The 12740-nt window shown below is 44.1% G+C and overlaps 1 protein-coding gene across 1 annotated transcript in view; it reads right to left on the bottom strand.

The window, feature by feature from the left end:
* Positions 1-12740, bottom strand: part of LOC138583120 (cholesterol transporter ABCA5-like) — a 3134767-nt gene that overhangs the window by 196761 nt on the left and 2925266 nt on the right. The window contains exon 35 of the mRNA XM_069655080.1: positions 5240-5359. Within this exon, the coding sequence (XP_069511181.1) occupies positions 5240-5359 (120 nt within the window). The remainder of the gene's footprint in view (positions 1-5239; positions 5360-12740) is intronic.

The following is a 12740-nucleotide window of genomic DNA, read 5'->3' on the forward strand; positions in this document are numbered from 1 at the left end:
AGTACCTCCTCTGCTACTCCCCAACTCTGTCATTCACCTGGGAGGGGAGTGGGCCGCCTTAAATGACTTTGAAGGTAAATCCTTCCGTCGGTCTTGAAACGCTTACAGCTTTTCGAAAGTATGGAATTCTTGCCTGGCTCTCTCTCGTTCTCTGCAAATGCTGATCAGCCCCTTGGCCTTCCAACTTCGATAGCCTGGTTTGCATCAGCCCTGGAAGAGCTGCTCATTCTCATACCCAACCTCACTCAGAGTGTGCTGCGCGTGCCTCCTTTTATCCTGACAGGGAGTGCTAACAAGTTGCAGGTGTGTGTAGTTAGGATTACGTGCCTGACTCTGCTTGATCTTCTTAAAGGGACATAGCCATTGCACGTTCTGCAAGGTAATCTTCCTAGCCTCATTCCGCATCTTCCTCGCTAGGTAGTATAGCCAGTGTGAAGTGGGGAGGGATTATGGGAGCTGTAGTTTCCCATAAAATAGGTAGGGATAGGGGTTATATGGGTAGTGGGAAAAGGGGGATACCATGTCTCACCATCAGATGCTTCTCCTCCACACCCCAAAGACACACTAACCCAGGTGATCCTCCCTCGCTTGTCCACCCCCAGGTTCAGGATCTAAAAGCAATGGCCTTTCCTTGGCCACCTGAGCACGGGATCCCCGGGGACTAGGTTGTGAAACACCCTCTGGTTTTTCCACAGTGTCCTTAACTGGAGCGAGTTTGTATAGCACCATGCTACGTTCTGCAGTACCAAGCACTGTAGCAAGTGGAGAGCGCTTGTTACACTTTTCTGTCACTCGTGATCAGGCATACCCGTTATTAGGCACAAGTAGACTTTTATTAATCTCCACATAAGAGCTCCAACATACTCCCTTCTCCACCTCTGACCATTCTCCCTCTCTCATATTCCTGTTCCACTATCCTTTCTACTACATTCCATTTTCCTCATGTCACTAATAGAACAGGTCCTCTTGCCAAATTTGTGATAGAATTTTCCAATTCCAGTGGTAACGAAAGAGAGATCGCCGCAGATAGAGGATATTCAGAACGCTTTCAAGTGGTTGGTGGAAGCATTACCGGCGGTCCTAAACAAAGACTGAAGTTTTGCTATTATGTCCTGGAATTGTAGGGGTTTTAACCATCTCTTTCAAACAGGAGGCTCATTAACTTTAATGACCGAATTCCCCTGCTTTTTTTTACAGGAAACATGGTTAACCTCTCAAGTTGTGATAAATGGATATACAGTTTATCAATCGCTGGCGAATAAGGGGCTACGGGGAAGACCTTACGGGGGCTTGATCGTGGGAATTAAGCATAATGTAAAATCCCGCCAAATTGAGTCTAACTTAGGTGAATTTGTGATTGCTGTCGAATTTGAATTATGGTCTGTGGATCACATAGTAAACATCTTGATAATTACTCTGTATTCCCCACCTGACACGGAGGGATTGCAATGGTTGAGCTTTTTCAAATTCTGGGATATGGAAATGATTAATGGAAGATCAATGGGGGACAACCAGGTAAAGAAACCTGGGGGAACGGTATAAGTAAGAGTACCCTTGATTATATTTTTGTTACCCCTGAACTGGCGGTGATGGTTGGAGACTTTCTTGTATTAGAGAACGAGTGGAGTGATCATGCTTCACTCTCATTAACAATTACCCCGTACATAAGTAAACATGCATTTAAATCTCTGGGTACTCTGAGGGTGAACCATGCTGCCACACGTATAAGCTGGTCGGAGAAAAACATAGCTAAAGCCGCTCTCCATATCACGGAGACAAGTCAACCAGAGATTGATATTTTCCGGGAAATGACAATAAACAATATAGAGGCCTGGATAGTAACTTTCTCAACTAAACACGCTTCTGTAAATATGGGATTAGCATGGTCTAAGCAAAAGAAGACAAATGGGTATGACTCAGAAATCAGGGATGCTAAGAGATTACTTAGAATAGGAATTCGCAAAGCTAAGATCTCTTCTCCCAATATGCAGTCTTTCCTTATATCGAATAGATTGCTTAAGAATAAGTATAAAATGTGGATTAAACAAAAAAGACATGTGAACAAACTTAAGCAGTGGCAGGACACGGTGCGTACATTGTGTACTAAGAATACGCGCAATATCTGGGCAATCCTTGGGGAGGCTCGGGGCAATAGGACAATCTCTATGGTTAGTCCTAATAGTGCCCTGAGATGGGAAACATTTTTATTAGAGCGCAACATTGAGACGGATGACAAAGTCAACCCTATAAGGAAGATTATAGCTCCTGTGCCTCCATTCTCGATTTCTATTAATCAACTTATTGACAAAAATAAAAGTATTAAAATCATCTCGAGCCCCGGGGCCGAATGGCTTGGCAAATATAACTTTGAAAAGCAAACCGAGGTTCTGGGCAGAGCTGTTAAAAATCTCGTTTGACAAAGTCTTCCGTGAAGGTAAAATACCTGATTCATGGCGTAAGGCAATACTAATCCCCATACATAAAAAGGGAGATAAGTTAGAGCCAACGAATTATAGACTATTGTCCATGTTAGATTGTACTAGCAAAATGTTTGCTAGTTTCCTATTAAAAGAACTTCAAACCTGGATCGATCAAAAAGGTCTTCTCTATCGATTCCAGAGTGGTTTTAGGCAAGGCTACTCCACTACGCATAATTTGTTTATTCTTGATACCCTGCGTATGAATGCTAGAAGGAAGGGGAATCCGCCGATATATGCTTTATTTGTGGATTTTAAAGCAGCTTTTGACAGAGTAAGAAGGGAGCTGCTTTGGGCTAAATTAGAACTGCTGGGATGCCCGGAGGACTAATGTATTATCTCAGACTCCTACATGATAATAACACGGTCTGCTTAAAACTTGATACACAGGGTAATGTGAATGCTCAAGTTGTACAAAATCGGGGGGTCAAACAGGGGTGTGTCACTGCACCAACGCTATATAATTTATTTGTGTATGATCTCCCTTTAGTTTTTGACAAGGCAAATAATTGTGCCCCACGAATTGGTGTGGACAGATGCCCGGTACTTGCCTACGCTGACGATCTTGTCATCATTGACCACACATTTAGTGGTCTGAGATGATCGGCGGAAGCTCTCTGGGCATACTGTAAAAATAACGAGTTGGAAATTAACCTGGAAAAGACTCAAGTCATGGTCTTCGCTAACAAAAAGATAGCACGTGTAAGACTTGAAGTCCTGAAATCGATCATATGCTATACTATTCCTATAGATATCTAGGCATTGAGTTTGAAATGACTAATGATTACGTGCATTGTGTCCAAATACGTAAAATTAGGGCAGCTCAAATAACAGCCTTAGTCTATCGTTTTACTCTAACTCATGGGGGATTTAGCATCTGGGCTGCGCGGCTCTTATTCCAACAGATGTTCACACCGATGATGATATATGGCCTTGCGGCCCTCCAAAAAATTGATTTAAAGTGGCTACAGGTTGTGGAGGGTAAATTTTGGAGAAAAGTGCTGGGACTCCCAACTTGTATTCCTATGGCCATTATCAGACTGGAGTTGGGGCTGTTTTCCCTGAAATCTATGGTACTTAAGAAAAGGACAGAATTCTATTTGAAACTCAATAGTACCTCTAGTAATCAATTACTGGTCTCACTGTGGCAAGAATTGCGTATGGAATCGAAGAGATCGACCTTAAAAACCAGTACTGGAAATTTTATGCATATGATAAACTGGAACTGTAGCCAGGAGATATTTACCCCAGCTGCCAAAATTGCTCTGTCAAAGAAAGTTGACTTGGCTGATTGGATTAACAACTACACTCATCTAGAACAGCTGAGAAAATACCAATTTGTTAAATACATTTTATATACATATAAAAAACTTCAACATTATCTAAATCTATGTCCAAGCATCAGACTTCGAAGATTTATATTACTTGTTAGGATTAATCATTTACCGGTTCTTGAAAATACTGGTGTAATTAATAACGTAAGGATTGAGGAGCGATGCTGTAGATTATGTGAGGACAAAGTTACAATTGAGACGGGGCGACATGTTTTGACTTGCTGCTCAAAAATGATAAACATATACTCTAGATATTATGGGGAGTTTGTGCATAGGATTGAACACACTCGGGAGGAAATCTTCTGGTGGCGTATCTTGAATTCCACAAAACTGAAAAGTTTAATAGCAATGTACAATGTTTGGTTAGAGATTGAGAAAAGACTGGATATCTCCATTTGAGCTAAGTGGAATGATAGGTAATGGCATAACTTGTATATACACCCAGAGGTAGAAATACAGATTGGTTATTCATTGATGTACATAAAAGAATGTTTTAGAAATGATCTTACTGAATGCATTTTAGGCACTTTTATATAGTTCTTAGCATGTTTTTTTTTAATGAGAATTAATTATGAATTTGTAATTTGGCTTCTTTTTTTAGTGGATAATGTATATGTATAATATGCAAGAGGTGAAAAGTTTATTTATAAACTGTAACACATTAATAAATAAAATAAAAAATAAAATTTGTGATAGTAAGTGAATCATTTTGCTGCATGCCCCCATAATGCCTTCTGATGCATGGATTGGCATGACCCATAGTGCTGTTGATTGTGTTCTTCCCCCAGGCAATACAGGCACATAATGCAGGGATCAGACAGACATTGGTCTCCTAAAATATGAACATGGCTTAAAGCCACGATGAACTTTAGCTAAGCTATGTGGCATTCCTGAAGTGTACTGAGTGAGCAGAAAAAAAGACTGAGGCCTTGAAGCACAGTGACTCCATGCATATTGGCCACGAAATCATGGCTATCATTGGGAGCGCATCTGCTGTGTTGCTCCTGCTGGCAAAAGGTTTCCAAAGCCAGCTTGTGCTGGCGATTAAACATCTAAGGTGAGGATTCTGTGGGAGGCAGCAATCCACTAGAAACCATAAGCAAAACAAAGTAGTAATAAAATATTAAGAGAGTCTGAGCCAGCGAGGGTGAAAGTTCAAGAAAATCAAACCTCCACATTCAACTTCATAAATATCCCAAACAACATTCCATATTTTCAATACCACCTAATAGGATAGAATTTCAAATTTGGCCTTTATATTATTTTGTAATGTGGTGAATTGTTTCATTTGGCAATCTGCTTTTTTGTGATGTACACTGGAACAACCAATGAGGGGGAATGCCATTTTATTAGAAAAATGAATAGGACATTATTTCTACACATTTGTTATAAACGATAACTATTTTGGCATTTCTGGTTAACACTTACCTCAGTTGGCCAGACACCATAATTGCTACTCGATCACACACAGCATCAGCTTCCTCCATGTAATGAGTTGTGAGAATGGCAGCTCGCTCTTTGTTTTTAAAAGCAGTTCGTATGGCTCGCCTTTAATAAAGAAAGATAAAATTAAATAAAACCAAGCAACATCAAATTCCATCTGTATTTTGCAAAACTATTCAAACTGAATAAACATATATAAAACATAATCTCTTGAAATCCTATCAGTCCTAGTATCGAGAATATATAATCATAGCAAAACACACTCTACAGGCACAATTATGCTAACACTCTCTCAGCCTCCCTCAATATCTCTTGGAGAAACTTCAAAGAATTCAACGCAATGTCGTCAGACTGCTCTTTCCACCCGAGACCTCATAGCTATAATACTAATGACTTTCACCAATTTGACTGGCTCCCTGCTTCATCACCCATGTTTAAAACTCTTTGCATCTCCCACAAAAACAGCCACAGACTAGCCTCACTTACCTGGTCCACTTCAAGAAATACAACCCCATCCAGGCCCCTCCACTTTGCTAACTGTTATCTTTCCCAAGTCGTCGCCTTTAAAAACTATAAACGTGGAGACTGCAGACTTGCTCTACAAACCCTTAAGATGTAGAATGGCTTATAACTTCAAAGTGACACAGATTGTATTGCGACCTTCCTCACAAGGTCGGGTTGGATTTGTGTGTTTCTTAGAAGATTCATCTTCAGGTATTCTTCCTTCCACCTCATCCTTCCAAGGAGGAGTAGAGGTTTCATGAGATGGATCCCAAGTGGGCCCTCAGCTACTATGTTTGTCAGGCAAGAGACCTCAGAAAAAATGATTGGCACTTTGTGGGTTACACAGGTAACCACAATCCACATCCAGAGTGACAACACCCCTAATTCAGTGGTGCAAACTAAATTCTTCACCAATGCCTGCTGAACAGCCTCCTTTCGTCAGTCCTGTATCGTACCTAGTTATTTGCTTCCCTGCATTCTGAAGAACATAACAAAATTACTTACCTCTCAGTAATGTTGGTTCTGATGCATGTTTCTCCCCCAAATTCCTCATCAATGATTTTTATTCCCCAGCTCAGCTGATCTTCAGAAACATTTCTCCAGCGAGAGGTGCAGGCCAGTTCTGCATCGGCTCCTAGCTAAGCTTTAACACGCTCTATAGAACATCAAGGCTAGTATATTTATGGGTGCAGCGTCCAATGATCTCAGTCTGCTTTTTCTCCTAGCACTCTGTTTGCGAGCGATTGATGAACCTATGAAGATGTACTGGCTATCCAACAAGAGGGGAAAGTTGGGAGGGCGATGTGTAATCCCTGAGAGGGACATCCATCAGAAGGAGAATTGCAGAAAGATAAGGAATTTGTTTTTCTAATGTGTTCCTTCATCCCATAGATTCCCCATAGAATTTCGTAGATCTGAAGGATGGAGGTGAGCAAGAGGACGAACCTAAACCAGAAAACTCAGGAGGAATGTTCTGCCGAAGTGAGAGCCCTGCCCTGAAAGGGAATCCAAGCACTGTTTGGTAAACGTGTGCAGAGAAGCCCACATAGCCACTTAGCAAATATCCACGACCGAGACACCATTCTGTAGGGCAGATGAGGTTGTCAGACCTCTGGTAGAATGAGCCCTGAGACCTTCAAGCACATCTTTCCCAGCCACAACATAGAATTCAGAGATGCAGAGAATGATCCATGTTGACAGGACCTGGTTTAGCCACATCCCTGCTAGCATGACCACCAGAATAACCCACAAAGAGCTAGTCATTGTTACCAACGTCCCTCATCCGAGCAACAAAGTAGCTGACAGCCTGCACCAGGCCCAACTGATGTTATCGCTCCTCTGAATTGGTAGGGTGAGGTGGTGGAAAAAAACATTGGAAGATGGATCTTCTGAGAGAGATGGCAGTATGAGACCACCTTTGGACAGACCTTCTCTTTGGAAAAAAACAAAAAGATGAACAAATAACGTCTGAAGCTCACTTAACCCTCTCATGGAAGTGATAGCAACCAGGAAAATCACTTTAAGGATGATCAATCTAAGAGAACATGAATGTATGGGCTAACACAAAATGGCAACACTAAATACAAATCCCAGGTCGCAACCACAAACTGGCATGGAAATGAATTGCACAATCCACACAATACCCACACAAATTGCATAACTGTTGGAACAGTGAAGAAAGAAATTTGATCAAGTGTCCTTTTGAAATCATACAGTGACAAGGTCCTCATGGGCCAAGGTAAGCAAAAAAAACACAACAGAGGACATGGAACAAGTTAAAGGGTCCAGAACGCTCTCCTTGCACCAATTCAACAATTCACACCATCTGCAGGCATAAATGAACTTAGTGGCAGGCCGCTGAGCTGTAAGGAGCACATCCAGGACATCGTCCGACAAGTCCTACTCTTTTTACCACAGACTATCAGCAGCCAAGAATGAAGTTTCAGGATGTTAAGGATCAGATGCAGGAGAGCAGACCCACTCTCTTTGGGAGCTGCCAGGGATGGTAGATGGCTATGTCTAGAAACTCTGGGCACCATGTTCTCAAAGCCCAGTCTGTAATGATCAAATTCAATGTGGACCCAAACCGGTTTAGCATATAGAGAACCAATGGTATTGGCGGGAATGCACAGAGCAGGATAGATGTCCAGTCGACTGCCAGTGCGTCTCCCAGTGCTTCTCGCCAAGGAAATTCCCTGAAGAAAAACACCTTGCCCTTCAAGTTCGTACTGGACTCAAAATGGTCCTCCCAAGTTTAATGCTCCTCTATAACTTTCCGGTGAAGCTCCCACTCATGGGAGGCCAAAGTTTGCTGCTCAAGGCATCTGCTATGACATTTTATGTTCCGGCAAGATGATCTACTGTTAGAGATGCATTGCTTTCCAGATCCCTGTACCACTTTAGCATTGCTTTTCTGCACAGAGGCAAGGCGCCCACAACATCTTGCTTGTTGAGGTAGTGCAGGGCTACAGAGGGAAGGAAAGCAACATGTGCCAGCCTGATAACCTTCAATCCCAGCAAGTTATTTGCTCTGTAGAGTCCGAGGGAGACCACAGTCCGCTCACTGTCAGATCCAACAGGGGAGCACCCACACCTTTCAAGGACAAGATGAGGCCATGGTTGCAAGGACCCATGCAAGGTCTTGAGAAACTCTACTCGAGACCTACAAAAGGTCTCATATGTTCTTCTGAAACTAAGACCATTGGCAATGGGTGAGCAACTAAAGTGACATCATACGCAGTTGGGCCACTGGAACCACTAGATGATTGCAGGAAGCCAGGAGACCCAACAAGGGCAGGAAGGCTGAGACAGGAACTTATTTCTGGTATTGGAGGATTCGTACCATCCAGAAGATGTGTGCCACACAATCCTTAGGCGGAAAAGCTCTGCCCAGGGGACTGTCCAAGACCGCACTTCACCGTTGACATTGAAATATAGTGCACACCACGCCTCATGAACTTTTTTCCCCTGCTCAGCCGAGTTGGGAATGAATTCAGTTCTCTTTGGGTACTGTATATATTTGGAATGGAAAGAGAGTTTCTCGAACGTCCATCGGAAAGAACATTACCAGAGGTAAGTAATTTATTATTTTAATGGATTGTGTCCTTCCACAGATTCCTCATCTTAGATATGCTCCAATAGCAGTACCGTTTTTAAAGGAGGATAGAAGAAAAGAGTGAACACCCATGCTTACTCAAAATGCAGCATTTTGTAAGACTGCCCTGCCCAAGATGGCTTTCTTGCCTGAGAGTATCCAAAAAAATAGTGTTTTGCGAATGTGTGCAAAAATGACCTCCTCTTTGAAGTGCCATTCCCCTGGTGGAATGAGCCAGAAAACACTCTGAAATGTCTTTTCCTGCCTTTTGTAACTTTCAGAGAATGCCAAAACTATCCGGACAGTACATGTTTGGACACACCCTTCCCTAGTTTAGGTCTGGCATACCCGACATCTCTAATCTGACTGGTCCTGGAAATATAGAAAGGTAATGCCCTTTTGGGATCAAGTAATGAGGACCTCTCTTCCTCCTTGGAGGGCAGAGGCGGAGGACAGGAATGTGGTGATTGAATTTATTGAGCAAGGTGAAATTCTGATACCACTTTAGGGAGAAAGGATGGATACGCTCGTAACATCACCTTGTCTTTTGAAAAAAAAACGTTAAAGGTGCCTTACAAGAAAGCACTTGTAACTTCCCTCACCCTGCGGACAGAGGTGATCATAACTAGGAAAGTCGTCTTCCAGGTAAGTAGTTTGAGTGGACAGAAGTGCATTGTTTCGAACTGAGCTCTCATCAAGAAAGTTAGAACCAAATTTAAGTCCCAAGCACAGGGTCGGAGGGAAGGTATTTAAAAACAGTAACACTAAGGGTATGGTGAAATGGAAGCCTTGCTCAGGTGTGCGCTTAAAGATGCAGAGCACAGCCAGTTATCCCTTGACTGTGTTCACTTGAAGTCCTTGCTGGTCCAGGTGAAGGAGAAAAGAGTCCTGATGCATTATTGCATAATTAAGGGTCCAAGTCTTTTGCCCTGCACCAGCTGCAACATTTCTTCCACAGGCAGCGGTACAGGGCCCTTGCCGCTGGCCTTCTGGCTGAAAGTAACACCTTGAGGACAGCTTCCAGAAGATCCTGGTCTCCATATCTTAACCTCTCAGAAGCCAATCGTGGAGCTTGAAGGTGTTGACACTGGGATGAAGAACCAGGTCTTCTTCTTGTGAGCTTAAATCCACTCTCTGATGAAGGTTTGTGGAGGTCAAATGGCCATATCCAGAAGGTCTGGGTACCACACCCTTCCGGCTCAGTCCTGAATAATCAGGATAATTGGTTGTGCTGAACCTGCTCAACCTCCTGATGACTTGAGTGATGACGGGAATCGGCCAGATCGCGTACAGAAATGGAAAATCTCAGGCCAATAAAATACGTCCCTCAGTGCTCCTGCATGATATCATCTGAGAGGTTCCAGCCCTTGGATCTCACCCTCTCAGAACCAATGCATGAAGCTGAGAGTGCTGATGTTTTGGGTGAAGGGTCAGGCCTCCTGCCTGTGAGAGCAAATCTGCCCTTTGGGGACGATGACCTGGCATACAGATGCATGCATTCAGGTTGAGGGTGGTTTCTAATCTCCTGAACATCCTAAGAATATGAGGAATTGGGGAACTGACAGGGATAGACATATAAGTGGAAAATTCCAGTCCACCAGAAAACATAGACCCCCCAGTGACCCTCTCAAGAGAAATTCCCTGGAGCACAACAGCTCACACTTACTGTTGGAACTGGATGTGAATAGGTCTACTTTCAGGCTTCCCCCAGAGGGTGAAGATCTCTGAAAGGACTTCCTGGAACAGCTCTCATTCGTGAGAGACTGACCACTGCATGCTCAGGGAGCCTGATGCTGTGTTCTCCTTTCTGGCCAAGTGAATTGCTAACAAGGAGATTGCCCAAAACCAGAGATGCATTACCTTCGACCACAGTGATAGTTACTCCTGTTGAAGTAGTGTATGACCACTGTGTTGTCCGTCATGAACAGGACAGCAATAAGGCCATCAGCGCCAGTCTGACGACACTCAGCTCTAACGCATTTATGTGGAGTTTCTTCTCTGCCATGGACCACAAACTGCTTAATGTTATCACAATCAGGTGTGCACCCCAACCTTTCTGGGAAACATCCCTATGCACAGCTGCTTCCATCCACAGTTGCCAAAACAGCCCTCCCGCCAACAAATTCTCTCTGCAGTTCCACCACAACAGCTCCTGTGAGACCTGTTTCAGGACTCGATTCAGGTCCGTCATGCTGCCGGAGGATTGTGACCACTGAGTTCTGAGGAACCACTGAAGTGCCTTTTTCCTCAGTCAGATCTTCAGCACCAGGAAAATGCAGGATGCCATGAGACTCAGGAATCGTAGGAAATCCAGGGCCAGCAGTTTGTTGGGCATTCTGGAATCTGGAGACCATCTGTTGGCTGTGTAAAACACTGCCCTCAGTAGGAGTCCAGCACCGCCGATGAATTGGAGCTTTTTTGAGGGTGTCATCTGAGATTTCATCAAGTTTAGGGAGAAACCTAGGTTGTGCAAGAGGGGGCAAGTGCGGAAGAGGTGTTCTTGAGCTTGCTTTGAAGAACAAGTCCTTATCAATCAGGCGTCCAACTAAGGGAAGAAATAGACCCCCAGACCCCTGCTCTGCTCAAAATGCCTGCCACCACCCACAGTAGCTGGGTGAAGACACTCTGGCGGTGGGTGGGAGGTGAATCTGAATAGCAGGACCCAAAACTGATAGTGAGAACTGCAGATCAGAAATTCCAGGCACTTCCTGGGCTTGGGGATGTATGGATACAATCTTCTGCAGGAGTAACTGACCCGGGTCTCAGGGGTGTGGGCTGGGGGGGGGGGGGCTTTTGAGGAGGGGAAGACAATACTCTAAGGTTACCACTTGCCTCACCCATGCGCCTGTAATATTGCACCATTTTGTCGAATGACGTTTAGATGCCCTCCGATGGGAGTTATGTGTGAGAATTTTCCAAAGTGGTTTTGGTACCACTGTTGCATATGGTGAGACGGAGGAGGGTGCAGCTTGTGCAGATTTACCTCCTATGCCTCTCTTGCAGGTTTCGCAAATTATTGTTGTCCATGCTCGTGGGTGCTTGTCCAATTCCTATTTGTCCAAAGGAGCTGTAGAACCGAAAGGATTTACCCCTACAATCCTGCTGTACAGATTTGGTTGCTGCTGCTATCAACGCCTGCAGCTTTTTCAGGCTATCATCAGCCTCTGGCCCAAACAGGGTGACATCATCGAAGGACATGTCCATTAGTCTTGCCTGCATATCTGGTGAAAAGCCATATTTCTGAACCAAGATACTCTTTGCGTAACCGATTATGTGCCGATCATTCTGCCCACACAGTCAGCAGCGTCAAGGTCTGACTTGAGTGCTTGACACATAGCTTCTTTACCGTCAGAATCAATGCTGGAAACCCCCTCTCTCATTTCTCTCTCTGCGATTTACTGCCCTGCTTCTCGAATCAAGTGCCACAAGGTGCGGCTATATCTAGTCAGGACACACAATGTATTGATGGCTTTCAGGACAATGCTCCTTGAGGAAAAAACCTTTTTGAAAGGGCATTGTATATTGTATTATCCCTATCCAGAAGTAAGGTAAGGGATAAGCACTAACTGTGTTACCCGATGTCACCACTTGCACTAGCAGGCGTTCTGGGATGGGGTTGGGGTGCCTGGACAAGAAGTCTGGCTCTGTTGCCGCCAGTTTATACGTTTTCATCAGGTCATTACGGACTGCCGAGCAGGGCTTCTTCTGCAGCTGGAGTAATGGGTCACTGAGGGTGGCGTCGAAAGGGGTGACTGGCTCTTTTGAGAGCACTTTATGCAATATGTCAGTCAGGTCGTACTCCATGGCATCTTTAACTGAACAACCCCACTGGGATGGGCAAATGGGTCTTGGAGGAGGAGAGGTGTCAAGCCCGCTAGCATCCTGCTA

Source organism: Ambystoma mexicanum, chromosome 3q (assembly GCF_040938575.1).
Source record: "Ambystoma mexicanum isolate Mex_15411 chromosome 3q, UKY_AmexF1_1, whole genome shotgun sequence".
Classification (NCBI taxonomy): Eukaryota; Metazoa; Chordata; class Amphibia; order Caudata; family Ambystomatidae; genus Ambystoma; species Ambystoma mexicanum.